Source organism: Pithys albifrons, chromosome 3, assembly GCF_047495875.1.
Source record: "Pithys albifrons albifrons isolate INPA30051 chromosome 3, PitAlb_v1, whole genome shotgun sequence".
In the NCBI taxonomy this organism is placed as follows: domain Eukaryota; kingdom Metazoa; phylum Chordata; class Aves; order Passeriformes; family Thamnophilidae; genus Pithys; species Pithys albifrons.
In genome coordinates this window covers 9,870,374-9,884,109 of record NC_092460.1, presented here as the reverse complement: position 1 = coordinate 9,884,109, position 13,736 = coordinate 9,870,374, and the positions used below count along the sequence as shown (strand labels likewise).

Sequence of the window (13,736 nt, the reverse complement as noted above, 5' to 3'; positions counted from 1 at the left end):
CACAGCAAAGGGAACATCCCTGTGCTGAGTCATGCACCTCGCTTTCCTGCTACAGACAAACCCACCATCTTATGGGAAACAAACTTAGAGACCACAACCTTTGTTCTGTGTGGATCACTGCTGCTGAGACCAAACAGGGCACCCAGGAGTCCTGCTTGTGTCCATAGCATAGTTCACTTGTTTGGGGCTTTTCACCTGTCTGTCTAAAAGTCACTGAAAGCCTGGCTTAACTGGCTTAAGCCTGGCTTAAGCTCCATGCTGTCTTTTGTAGAACCTTACTCAGACCAAAACATGTTGATCTAAACTAGAAGCTTGAACATGACTGATGACCCTTACCGTGTACAAGGGCTATTTGCTTCCGAGTATTTCAGGAGACCTGGGCACACGTCTCTGTTCACATTTCCTGTGCTCTACAGCTGGGTAGCAGGAGTAACACATTTCTTGAAGCTGCTCTCTGATCTTTGGACAAGGACCACCATTCTTTAGTCCCTGAACAGGTTAGTGTTAAGTCTTGTATCCCTGGAGTTCTGAGATTGGATCTGGAATGTCACAAGAAGCAAACCAACCATCAGAGGGCTGCAGTACAGAAACATTTCCTGCTGCTCTAACAGACCTGCAGTGATGGGAACATCTCATCCTGGAAAAAGCCAACTGCTCTTTCCTCCAAGGCTCCTGTAAGGCAGATCTGTTTGTGCTTGTTTCGCTCCTTCTGGCCCAGTCCTCCCTCCCTACTCCTGTTACTGCTGTTTTCTGAAATCCTCCCTCCAGTCACCACCTCTGGCATGGGCAGGAAGGGGCTACTCCAAGGTCTCCGGAGTGCAACCGTCCTCTTCACACAGAGTGCTTGTTTGTACAGCCTGGCCGGGTGTCTTTGGGAGGAGAGGGTAGGGCCTAGCTGGAATCACCTTGGACCCTCTCCATGCCTGTCCTTCCCCTCTTGGTGTGAGGCTTGCATTGTCTCTGCCTCTTGATTTCATCCTTCTTGCAGCTCACTTTGACTTAGAAAGTTGTTTTGGGTTCTCTTGATGTGTCCCAGCTCAGCATCCACCACAAACCCTACAAGCCCATTCTCATCTTCCTTCTGAAGCTGCTGGAGGAGTATCTGGTGTTGGACTCAGCTCCCGCCCCGCAGTGTCTTGAGCATATCACCCATTGCTGGACTTTTTTACGCGGTGTTCTAGCAGGTGTCACACTGTACTGGCTACGCCGTGTCAGCCAAGCCACGGAGCAGCACAGGGGGCTGTACTGGGCTGTGCTGGAGTCCTGCGGACACACGGACCGAGCACAGCGGCCGCGCTGGCGGGACCGCGGGCTGGGCACGAGCGGGGCCGGTACTGCAGAGTCGCTCAGGAGGAACCGCCGGCGGTTGAGAGCGACACGGGGGCCCCGGGCTGTCCCCCCCGGGCTGTCCCCCCCGGGCTGTCCCCCCCGGGCTGTCCCCCCCGGGCTGTCCCCCCGCGCTGTCCCACCCGGGCTCTCCCCCCGCGCTGTCCCCCCCGCGCTGTCCCCCCCGGGCTGTCCCCCCCGGGCTGTCCCCCCCGGGCTGTCCCCCCCGGGCTGTCCCCCCCGGGCTGTCCCCCCCGGGCTGTCCCCCCCGGGCTGTCCCCCGGCGCCGCGGGGCGGTGCCCTCCGGGCCGGCAGGGGGCGATGCGGTGCCGGCCGGTGCCGTTGGCCGCTCTGGCCGCGCGGCCGCGGGGCGGGCACAGCCGGGGCGGCCCCGCCGGCGGTTGCGGTGCGCGTGCGCCCGGTGCGGCGGGGCGGGCACGCGGCGGGGCCATGGCGGACTATCTGATCAGCGGCGGCACCGGATACGTGCCCGACGACGGGCTGACGGCTCAGCAGCTCTTCAGCTGCGGCGATGGGCTCACCTACAAGTGAGTGCGGCGGGCGCGGCGGCGGGGCCGGGGGCGCGGGGCCGGTGCGGTCGCTAACGCGTCTCCCCTCGTTACCGCGCAGCGATTTCCTCATCCTCCCGGGGTACATTGACTTCACGGCGGACCAGGTGGTGAGTGGCCGGGGCGGGGGAGCGGGCCGGGGGCAGGGCCGGGGGCTGCGCCGGTGCCGCCGCTCAGCCGCCGCCGCCTCCCCGCCAGGACCTGACCTCGGCGCTGACCAAGAGGATCACCCTGAAGACCCCGCTGGTCTCCTCGCCCATGGACACGGTCACCGAGGCCGGCATGGCCATCGCCATGGCGGTGAGTGCGGCCCCGGGGGCGGCGATGGCGGGGCTGGAAACGCTGCCCGAGGCACCCGCGTGTCCGCCCCGGGGCCAGGCCGGGCCGCCTCCTGCTCCCCGAGGCCTCCATCGCTCCCGGGGCGGCGGCGGACGGTGACGGCAGTGACTCACAGCCCCTTTGTGTCCCCAGCTGACCGGGGGAATCGGGTTCATCCACCACAACTGCACCCCGGAGTTCCAGGCTAACGAAGTGCGGAAGGTGAAGGTGAGTGGCCGCCGGAACGGCAGCAGCGAACACGCTCGCAGGGTGGGCAGCATGGTCTGGCCGTGCTGGAGTGTGCCAGACCTTGGTGTTTCAGAGCTGCGGTGCTGCCGGGGTTTGCTTGCACAACCCTCTTGTTGTGTGTCAGGTGCTGTCTATGTGCAGCCTGGGGTTTGAGAACTGCCAGGCCTTCTGGTGTGGGAATATTCCCCATCATTTCAGGAAGGAGTTTAGCTTGGAAGCTCCTGGGCTTTTATTTGGGTGAGCCTTGGTGCTGGTTTGGGAGTTATCCTGTCGGTGAGCATGTGGCCAGGCTGGGTGGTTGCAGTGGTCCCCAGGCACATACCCCACTCCTGGCAGTGCTGCTCAGCCTGGCTGCTGCATCTGCTCCCTTTCAGAAATACGAGCAAGGATTCATCACAGACCCCGTGGTGCTGAGCCCCAACGACCGAGTGCGAGATGTGTTTGAAGCAAAAGCTCGTCACGGATTCTGTGGGATTCCCATCACGGACAATGGGAAGATGGGGGGCAAGCTGGTTGGGATCATCTCGTCCAGAGATATTGATTTCCTGAAAGAGTCAGAGCATGATCTGCCCCTCGGTGAGGTAAGAAGGGCTTGTGAGCGCCCGATGGGTGCGAGTCCTGCGTTAGGAAGCTGTGGCTTGTGATATGGAGAAGGGTGAGTGCTTTGCTGCGAGGATGCTGTGCCAGTGGGAGGGAACAGCTCCACCTTAGCTCTGCAGATCCATCTGTGGCTGTATTTTCTGAGGAGAGTATCTCCCTCATTTGCACTCTTAGTGATTCCTGCAGTGCAGACACAGAGGAGTGGCCGTGCAGTTTGTGTGACTGCTGGAGGTTATCTTTCAGTGCTGTGGAAACCATTCTCCCTGCAGCTGGTGCTCTCCCCTGCTTCACTAATTAATTGCCAGTGTTCTGGCTGCTGGCTGTGGTCCTGTGTAGCAGTCTGGCACTGCCTGGGGCTGTAGCAGCTGCGCAGTGCCCAGCAGGCCCTCCAAGTGCTGAGCTTCCTTTTCTGGACTGCTTTTCCCTGTGTCTCATCTGGGCTACTTGCTCTTTAAAATAACCCTCTGAGCTTGTAGACTGGCAGTTTGGCCTTCCTAACACTGCCTTGTCAGACTCCCCTTGTGCAGGAGAACGTTCCGTGCGATCCCTGTTACACAAGCTGTGTAACTGTAGATCTGGGGCACTGTCAGGTTACACCACTGGTGTCCCTTGGCCACGTTTTACTCTTGACTCACAAATATTTTTAGCTCTTGCTGACCAAACCCAGTATCACATGCTCATCCCTGTTTGGTTTGAAATTGCCTATAAATACCTGATACAAGAATCTTCAGCTGGGAGTAGGTTGTAATAGTGCACATGGGCCCTTTGAATCGATACTGCTCTTTTAAAGGAGCCAGATAAGAATCTCCCCTCGTCCCTTATGTGGATCATTTGGCACTGCAAAACTGAAAGCCTGTGGTTGTCAGTGTCTGGTGCTACTCCCTGTCTCCAGGCAGGGCCAGGGAAATGAATGGTTTCCTTGATCTCCTCTTCATCTGCAGTCCAGCAGTCATCTTGCTGAGCTGGTCATTGCCATCCTGTTAAACACATGGGGCTGCTGTAGCACAGGAAGCTAATGGATCCCACAGGCTTAAGGGAGTATCAGGACATGTCTTTGGTTCCTCAGGCTTTTCCTGAGATGTGAGTTCTGTCACAGACAGCATTTTGGGTGGATGCAGGCAGGGTCAATCCCTTCCCTGATGCAAAATGTCTGTTCTTATGATATAAATAATTAAAATGTTCCCTCTTTTTTCTGGTTTGTGCAACTAATCTGTCGTGCTGAAGGGTTAGAAATTGTTCCCTTGTAGCTTTGCCTGGCCTTTTTGAGTAGCCTTTCCTGAGGATATCCCACATGAACCTGGTGATCACAGAATGCTGTGTTTGGGAAGGGACCACAAGGTCTCTTCTCAAGCCTTCCTGCTCAAGGCAGATTCAGCTGGAGTAGGTTGTGTGGGTCTGTGTCCATGTCTGATGGAGGTTTCACTGCCTCTCTGGGCTGGTGTTTGACCTCTGTCATGGTGGAAACCTTTTTCTGTATACCACATCAGATGTTCCCCTGTCCAGCACTGCCCCTGGCGTTGCGCTGTATTTTGGTGCTTGTTTGTCAGAGTGAGTGTGGCTGAGTGTGTTTGGATTTGTCCTGGTTTTGAAGTGACTTTTGCCCCACTGACCTTGCCAGGAGAGAGTTTTTCTTGGCATAGCCCATCCAGAGCCTTTGTGCTGACTGAAAATGAGATTGGGGGTTATGTTTCTGCCAAAACAACATGAGGCTTTGGAGGTGTCTCCAGTCCCTATTTGCCTGTGTTCCATTAAAAGGGTGGGCTGTTTGGGTGACATCCCAAACAAGGATCATCTGAGAGTTGTCCCTTGTTTGTAGGTGCTTTCCCTTGGCTTGCTGAGGCCTTTTGTCATCTCCTGTTTTCAGTACACTGATTGGTTTGGGTCCTGATGTCCCCGGTGGATGGGGACAACATACTGGGAGCTGTTGCTGTGTGTTTCTGGAGGCGTGTTGCTGTGCCGTGGGCTCTGCTTTGTGCAGTGCTCCTCCATGGCCGCTGCGGAGCATCCTCGTGGGCACAGGGGTTTGGTATTTTCAGATGGGTGTGAAGAAGCTCTTGTGACTTTGTATCTTCTCCCACCCACTAGATTATGACAAAACGAGAAGATCTTGTTGTGGCCCCAGCTGGTGTAATGTTGAAAGAAGCAAATGAAATTCTGCAAAGGAGTAAAAAAGGTACCTGTGGCCGTTGGCAGCATGAGGGAGAGGTGTGGGAGTGCTGGGCTGGAGCAGTGGTGGGTGGCTGTGGACACGTGCTCTGCATGGGTGGGACGTGGGAAGGCTGCATTCCAGCATGAGGAGGGGACAGCGAGGAGAGTGCCCACAGCTCTCTGCCAGGGTACAGGGTTCATGTGCCTCCATCTCAAATGTGTTTGGAGTTGAGGGATTCTTGGCAGGCCAGGGGCTGAAGAGCACCTGGCTGTACAGCCACATGTCTTCCATTTTCTATCCTGGCCTTCATATTTCAGCACTCTCTTTGGGTTTGGTAGTTTTACTTCTAACAGCATGTTATGGATCTAGTTATTAAAAAACAGGCACATTTTCTATGGTCAGTTTGAAAAATACTGAGTCCTTCTTCAAACTCCTGCAAACTCCTTGCTCAGCTTCCTGAGCCAGGGCTGCTGGCATCTATGGCCAAGCAAGATTTGGTAACACACCTCTGGGTCTCCCATCTTGTAGCAGTTGCTGCCTGCCCGATGCTCCTGGTGTGCCGCATTGCTCCGGGCTAGCGCCTGCCTCCTGCAATGATGCTCTCTCTGCTTGTTTCCAGGCAAGCTGCCAATTGTTAATGAAGATGACGAGCTGGTGGCTATAATTGCTCGTACTGATCTCAAGAAGAACAGGGACTACCCTCTGGCTTCTAAGGATTCCAAGAAGCAGCTGCTCTGTGGAGCCGCTATCGGGACCCACGAGGACGACAAGTACCGGCTGGACCTGCTGGTGCAGGCGGGTGTGGACGCAGTTGTGCTGGTGAGCACTGAGGGCATCGCACTGGCCTGAGGCCTGGAGGGGCTGAGGGCCTGCTTTGAATGAACCTCGCTAAGTGCAGCAGCAGAGTGGTGCTCACTGTCTTTGTTACAGGCCCTCTTTGTGTTAGAGTCTAGCCGTTTGTTGACCTCTCAGTCTTCTTCAGGTTGGAATCCTCAAATTTAGAGGGATTCCTCTTGCCTGGGGACTTACGTGACCTTGGGGGGGTAGGTAGAGTGCATTGGAGCCCTGAAGGCTAAGAGAAACACTGTCAGTTAATACAGAATCTTCTACAAATGCCTCTTAGACTCTGCCACCAGCCTTTTCCGAGGTTCCTGAGTAGTTTTGAATATATGGCTTCTTACAGCTTCCCTTCAGCCCTTTGGTGTTTGTTGTTGTGTTATTCTCTTACCCACCTGCTGTTCAGGAGTGGTCAGCCTGGAATTGCTCTGCTGATCTCCCCTTCTGGCCTGTAAGCTTTCAGTCACAGCTGTCACTGCCTGTATTTGCACATGGTTTTCTCATCGATTGTGAGCTCGTGAGTCCAGCGTGCTCTGAGGGCAGGGCTGAGCAGCAGGAAATGTTTAACAGATGGGATTTGGCTGGGTCACAGTGACTGGCAGGGCCCAAGTGCTCAGTGGTTGACATCTGGTATTTCAGCTGCCCTGCTTTACAGTGGGGAGATGCTTTCCCCCGACAGCCCTTCCAGGTTTCACAAGGAACATTCTCCATTTCACCTCTAGTTTAAGACAGGGCTGACAGTGTCCTGGTGGTAGAGCCAGATGTTCTTACACACAGCCAGATGTTCTGCTTGATGCCTTCTGTAGAAGCCATGGGATTTACTGAAGTCTTTGCGATGAACTGCCTTGCACAGGGAAGGCACATTCCTGTCTTGGCAGCAGCTTCTCCTCGGGTTCTGTGCTGTATATGGGGAGTTGTTTTGCCCACTGACCCAGCTTAGCAGAGACCCCAGCAAGCAGAGTGAAGATCTGATGTTCTTCTTGAGCTGCATTTGTAACCTTGTGCAGAAATTCTGGTTGAAACTGGTTTTCTTTCTGTTGCAGGATTCCTCCCAGGGGAACTCCATCTTCCAGATCAATATGATAAAATACATTAAGGAGAAGTATCCCAACCTACAAGTTATTGGAGGAAATGGTAGGCATGTGTTGATGACTATTCTTTAAATTAAGTTTGTTTCTTAGACTAAGGGTTCTGCAGGGATGTGAATGGAAAAGTTATCTTGGTAAATGTCTGTGAACTTACAATGGTCTCCTCTGGCTCGTGGAACAGAGCAAGACCACTCTGCAGACACAGGGCAGTACCCTGCTGGTGCAGATATTTGGAAACCTTTGTTCTGCAGCACAGTGTGCTACAGTCCTCTGTAGCATGTTACACCATAGTTTATTTTACACACCAGTTTAAAATTTTGCATAATAATGAGTATTGTTTGACGTGGAAATGTAATGGCAACTTTCCATGCCCATTGACAGCAGAGCCCAGTGGTCTTTGTCTTTATCTGCTGCTGCTGTTAACCTGTACTCTGCCCTCTCCATCTGTGTGGCCCAGAGAGTGTTTGGTGCCATGCCATGACCTCTGCTGCCTCAGCCTTTGAGTGGGAGCATGTTGCAGAGTAGCCTAAAGGGCCAGTGTCTCCTCACCCACTGGGAACAGCTGGGACAGGAACTCACTGCTGCTCCCAGAGAGGCCTGGCTCTGGCAGGCCTGGCTCTGGCACAGGCTGTTGCCCTGGGCAGCAGGTGTTGGCAGCCCCGGGGGAAGCTCTGGGGCAGAGCAGTGTTGTGTGCCAGTGTGGTTGTCTGTCTTCAAACCAGTTTCTGCTCCCCACAGTTGTGACTGCTGCTCAGGCCAAGAACCTCATTGACGCAGGGGTCGACGCCTTGAGGGTCGGGATGGGCAGTGGCTCCATCTGCATCACACAGGAAGGTGAGAGAGATCAGCTGTCTCCTAAATAGGCTGAATTATTATAAATTACCTGCTGAAAAGCAGCATGGCTGGGATGGAATTCTCCCATTGTGAGGGCAGTGTCCAACAGCAAGCCATCTTTCACCCTGTTTGTCCAGGACGTTCTCATCACCTGGGTCCAACCTTTGGGGTGGCAGCAGCAGCAAAGGCATTTCCCAGTACTGACCGAGACTGAGTAGAGCCGGTGTGGCACATGTGGCTTTGCTTGGGGAGCTGCTGGCTTGATGTGGGCTGGAGCTGGTGGGCAGCTCTGCAGGGAGAGGGGCTTACTGGATCCTCAGTGCTGGTGGGTGAAGCACACCATGCTGTCTGTACTCCCTGTCCCTCTGGCAGCAGTGGGCATGATGCTTGAGTATTGATCTGGGCTCAATGCCTTTGCAATTTCCAGGCCAAAATGGGATTTCTGGCCATCGTCTCTGCAGTTAGAGCTTGTGTGGGGCAGGGGCTGAGTCGCCCTTAGCTAAAAGGCAAGAGGGGCATCCCCAAGGCTGCTTTGAGGACAGGCTCAGTCCTTGTGTGTTGAACCCCTCAGATGGGGTGCAGAGAGGTGGTGCAGCAACGTGCTGCAGCCCAGGAACACAGCCCCCCTCTGCTTTTCTCCTGGGTCTTTGCCACAGGAGGCAGCTCGTGGGCAGCTGATGACTGAAGGCACTGCACTAGCTCTGCCCATTCCACTGTGGAGCCTGCAAACAGCCCTGGAGCTGTGCTGTGCTCCTGCTTTGCCTGCTGCAGGGGGTTCCCAGTCAGGGCAGTCTGTCTTGGGTCACCTTTCTAGGGAGGTGGTGATATCCTCAGGCTGACACTTGCATAGCCAGAGCAGAGCCGGGACACTCATCCTGCCCTGGCTCTGAGGCAAAGGCCCCACTAAGGCCTGTTCTGATCTGCAGCGAGGTGAATGTCTCCTGAGGTGCCTCCCAACTGTCCTGAGGGGTGGAGTTCAGTTCTGGATTTGGGGAAAGGGCAGAGCAGAGGTAGAACATGGCACTTCACAGATGTGGTTGCAAAACTTTTGACTGCAGCTCCCCAGGTTTTTGCCCCTCTTAGGGGCAAGAGCTCTGGCTTTTTGGGGTAGGGGGTCACCTCTCTGGGTGTCTGCCGGGGTAGGGAGAGCATGCGCTGTGCACAGCCAAGCCTGGCTGGCTTGGATTTGGCCTCTGGCTTGGCTCGGGCTAGGAAGGGTCTGCAAAGTCAGCTCTGTCCCACACCGTATGCTCTGCCCAGTAACGGGTCACTACTGGGGTCCTTGGTTCTGCTGCTGTTCTTCTGTCTCTAAAATGTGTGTGTTTGTTTTTGTTTAGCTGCTCCAAAGATCCCTCCAGACCTAAAGTCCCACAGCCCCAAATGCCCTTCTACTGTCACGGGCAGCTATAGTAAGTCACTTGCCCTGTTCCCAACCCTAATTATGTGTCTTGAAGCAGGACCCTGATTTGGCTGCACATGGCCCTACTGCTTGTTTGAGAATAATTTAGCTGTAGATGCACTTGGGGTTTTGTGGCTTTGGATACTGGTTTTGAATCTGAAATGAAAGCTGAGAAGCCTTTCTGATTTCCTAAAGCAGAGTCTGAACTGTCCAAGCTGAGGGAACTCAGGCCTGTCCACTCTCCACTCCAAAATCCAGTTAGGAGCTTGACTGAACTTTCTGACTGACCCTTCCAGATCCCTAGCCAGGCATGCTCCTGCTGATCCAGTGCTGGGAGGCAATCCCTGAGCAGTCCTTGACTGTGCTTAAAATGTTAACACTAGTTGTGGGTAAGTTGTGCCCTGGTCCAGCTTCCCTTGGAGCTGGCTCCCCTGGGTTACAGAGGGATGTCACTGCACATGGACACCCTGGCAACTGCAAACCCAAAATGCATCTTTCCCCACCAGTTCCTGTGGAGAGAATGGGCTCTTGCCTGTCCAGCACAGGGTGAAGCATTCTCTGCACCACTTTTTTCTGATGCCACTGGATCGAGCAGCACCCTCCAAGCCAAGCCTTAGGCTTTGTCCTTTTCCTAGTTCTGACACATCTGAAAGGGAGAGGTTTCTGTTGCAGATCCCAGAAGGTTTTCTCTAGCAAATGATCTTGTAGGACCACCTTTGCCGATACACTAAAAGAAACAAACCCTCACCCTGACCGCATGGTGTGTGTGTGCTCCCAGCCCCACCTGGGAAGCCTGTGCTCCAAGGCTGTGGCAGTGGGCACTGGGATGCTCCCAGGGGCCCTGAGCCAAGCTGTACCTTAAAGGGCTGGTCTCTGTGGTGGTTCTTGTGAGGTTTCTGCAGGCCCTGCACTGTCAGTGGCACAGTCCAGTAGACTCTGGACTCGAGTCCTTCCAAAATCAGGTGTTTCTTTCCATAGCTCTACCCTGGCAGCGTTTTGCAGCCACAGTGTGGCCTTCAGCAGTGATGAGGCACCGAGACCATCTCTTTAAGAGCATTGATGATAAAGCTTGGCAGCCTCTCCCTGGCTGGCTGAGCCTGAGCTGAACACTGGGGTCCATTTGATTCCATTCAGTTCTTTCATGATCTCAGCCTGAAGTCTGGCTTCCCTCCCTCAGCTGCTGCTGCTCAGTGCTGGCAGTGGAGCAACTGCAGCTCCCTGGCCTTGGCAGGCCCCTGCCAGGGATGTGTTGCCAGTGCTGCTGCCAGGCAGGCTGAACCACACCTGGAGTTCACGCTCCAAAGTACTAATCCTGCATGGCCTTAATCTTACCCAGTGTGTGGGACTAACTGACTGGAGAAAACGCTTCCAGTTAACTGTGGGAAAGGGACATCTCCCCAAAAGAAGCTTATCTCAGCATTTTCGCATGCCTGTGGCTGACAAATGTGTTACAAGACATGCCCTGTGCTGGTTTTCCTCACATAATGGTAAGCCTGTAACTGCTACCGACTGGAATGAACAAGTAAATCCAAAGCGAGTAACTCCCTCCCCATGGGGCAGCTAAACGTAACAAACTCCTTGCTACATTGCAGGGCAATTATCAAATCATTCTGCCTGTTTCCTTTTCCACTGCTGCATGTGTGTTTGTGTGTGTATGCAGTGTATATGTATGTATATATACATACATACATATGTATATATACAAATATATCTATACATATACAGACATACAAGCTCTGTCCCAGCCTGCTGCCTTTCCGTGCAAGAGGCACATCATACAACTGCTGGGTACATGGAGAAGGGGCCTGGCACTACTAGGAGGGAGCGAGCAGTGGAACGTGGCTACATGCAAGACATGTTCTGGAGAGGGGCTTTTGGAGTCTGCTCCACTTTCTTCCCAGGCTCCTCACACATCTGTGCACCAGCATGAGCCACAAGTCTCGGCTGATCCCATGCATCCGGTCAAAGACCCCAGCCCCAAGGTCACCCACAGCTTTTTGGAGTAGAGGGCTGTGAGGATGTCCCAGCAGGCATCTCCTGGGCATCTGCTTCTCTTGCAACTCAGTCTAGGGAAGGCACATCCAGGGATTTGTGCGTTCTGAGTGCTGGAGCATGTGTGTGCTGGAAGCCTGGACGGGCCTGCTGGGGAGGGGCCGTGCCCGTGTGTGGAGCTGACCCGCTGCCCGCTCTCTCCGCAGTGCTGGCGTGCGGCCGCCCCCAGGCCACCGCAGTGTACAAGGTGTCCGAGTACGCCCGCAGGTTCGGCGTCCCAGTCATCGCCGACGGAGGCATCCAGACAGTCGGGCACATCGCCAAGGCCCTGGCACTCGGGGCTTCCACAGGTGAGCACCACTCCAGGGAATCTCCTGGGAAGTGCTTCCCTATGGCATCACATTCTGGGCACAAGGGTGTTTGCCTGCAGGTGTCTGGGGGCACGAGGGGTGCAGCCAGTGCTGTCTCCAGGGAGCCCGAGGGTTTTGCAACCACTGACACTGCTGCTGACATGCTGTTCCTGATGATCTCTCATGCTAGTGATGATGGGATCTCTCCTGGCTGCCACCACAGAGGCCCCAGGCGAGTATTTCTTCTCAGACGGAATCAGGCTGAAGAAATACCGTGGCATGGGCTCACTAGATGCCATGGACAAGAACTTGGGCAGCCAGAACCGATACTTCAGGTCAGAGGTGGTGCTTTGGGGGCAGCAGGTCAGGCTTTTGAGGCTTTTCTGCTTTACAAACATCTGTGATTTGTGCTCCCATGCAGTGAGACAGACAAAATCAAAGTGGCCCAGGGGGTCTCCGGCGCGGTGCAAGACAAGGGCTCTATCCACAAATTCATTCCATACCTCATTGCTGGGATCCAGCATTCCTGTCAGGATATTGGTGCCAAGAGCCTGACACAAGTCCGGTGAGTGCTTCCCCGTGCTTGTGCTCAGAAGAGGTCCCAGTGGTGCTGTCTGGATTCCCCAGGCAGCTCTGCCCAAGCTGTCTGTGTCCTGGGTGGTCTGACCTCGCTGTAGCCCTCTTCCCTCATCTCTAGTGGGCACTGCACTAGGGATTTGCCAGCCCCAGGGACACAAGAGTGTGGTCTCTTGTGGCCTATTTGTCTGGCTGGTCTTGAAATGGTGGGGTTACCTTACCCTGCCTGGCTCTTGGGAGCACAGCAAAGAGCATTCTGGCTGCAGCTGGAGGAACCAGTGATCCATGTCCCAGCTGCTCCAGTGTGTGCCAGAGCACTGTCTGCTCTGGACTGTATCTTGCCTGTGACAGCTGTCCTTCCTCCCCCAGAGCCATGATGTACTCTGGAGAGCTGAAGTTTGAGAAGAGGACGACATCTGCCCAGGTGGAAGGAGGGGTGCATGGCCTTCACTCGTAAGTGCTTCTGACAGGACCCATGTCTCTCCAGGGGTTTAGGCACAGCACTCCTCTCAGATGTCAGGGTGTGTTGGGGCTGTTCTCCACTGTGAGCTGGCAGGGCCATTTCTAACTGTGCCTTTGGTCCATGCCCTGGGTGAAGGTGGGTCAGTAAATGGGTTCTCTGGCGTGCTGCTCCCCTCACAGGTATGAGAAGCGCCTCTTCTGAAGATCTGTGTCTGTCCTTGTGCCACTCAGCCCTGCGCTGCCCTGTGCGGGAGCTGCTCTTGCTGCAGAAGTGCCATTACTCTGGGCTGCCTGGAGCTCCCGCTGTCCCTTGGCTGCTTTTTGACTACCTGCGGGGCCCACCCGTGGCCCAGGAGCTGTGATCCTGGGCTGGAGCCTTGCACACGTTTGCCATGTTTTACAATAAAAGAGGAAAAGATGTGGAGTTGGTGTCAGCCCAGAGCCCCTCTTCTTTCATTACCTCCCTTGCTCTCCTTCTTGGCTCTCTCCTTTGCTTCCCCACACCCCCAAGAGCAGCTGATGACCCTGGAAGGAACACTGTGTGCATGTCAGTGGGAACAGGGAGGGGACAGCCCTGAGATAGTGTTAAGTGGGTAACAGTGTGGGGTTTTAAAAAATCCTTCCTGAGACAAGAAAGCAGGTGGCTGCTGAGCAAGAAAGGAAATGGTTTTATGGGGCTGTTAGCTCCTCTTGGGAGCTGCCAAACCTAGCTGTGGCAGCAGCCAGGATGCTGCAGGACCCCATTTCTGGTCCCGCTGCTGCAATGGTAAGCACTTGGGTGCTGGTGTGTATTTGTGCACACTCACTCACACACCCCTGCCCCTGCACTGCAGCTGCTTTACACACACCAGGCCCTTGGACCTGTTTTCCCATGCTTTGTCATCACTGATGCACCTTTCTCCTTCCTTCCCTTTGTTTCTTACCCTAAACCTCCCAAAGTCCCCCTACCAGCCACAGCAGCAGGACCCCTTGGGCTGGTTGGTGCAG

The 13,736-nt window shown here is 54.8% G+C and overlaps 1 protein-coding gene across 2 annotated transcripts; it reads left to right on the top strand.

Moving 5' to 3' along the window:
• The first annotated feature begins 1,717 nt into the window (after nucleotides 1-1,717).
• On the top strand, nucleotides 1,718-13,173 carry IMPDH2 (inosine monophosphate dehydrogenase 2). 2 transcript variants are annotated; one of them, XM_071550378.1, is made up of 15 exons: nucleotides 1,718-1,874; nucleotides 1,957-2,005; nucleotides 2,094-2,195; nucleotides 2,367-2,441; nucleotides 2,837-3,043; nucleotides 5,148-5,235; nucleotides 5,831-6,030; nucleotides 7,092-7,182; nucleotides 7,875-7,970; nucleotides 9,308-9,379; nucleotides 11,568-11,711; nucleotides 11,902-12,046; nucleotides 12,133-12,276; nucleotides 12,657-12,740; nucleotides 12,930-13,173. In XM_071550378.1, the coding sequence occupies exons 1-15, from the start codon at nucleotides 1,777-1,779 to the stop codon at nucleotides 12,949-12,951; spliced, it is 1,617 nt and encodes a 538-aa protein (XP_071406479.1). In that variant the 5' UTR covers nucleotides 1,718-1,776; the 3' UTR covers nucleotides 12,952-13,173. The 2 variants fall into 2 exon arrangements, with proteins under 2 accessions (XP_071406479.1, XP_071406480.1); XM_071550379.1 differs by lacking the exon at nucleotides 9,308-9,379.
• Nucleotides 13,174-13,736: the final 563 nt, after the last annotated feature.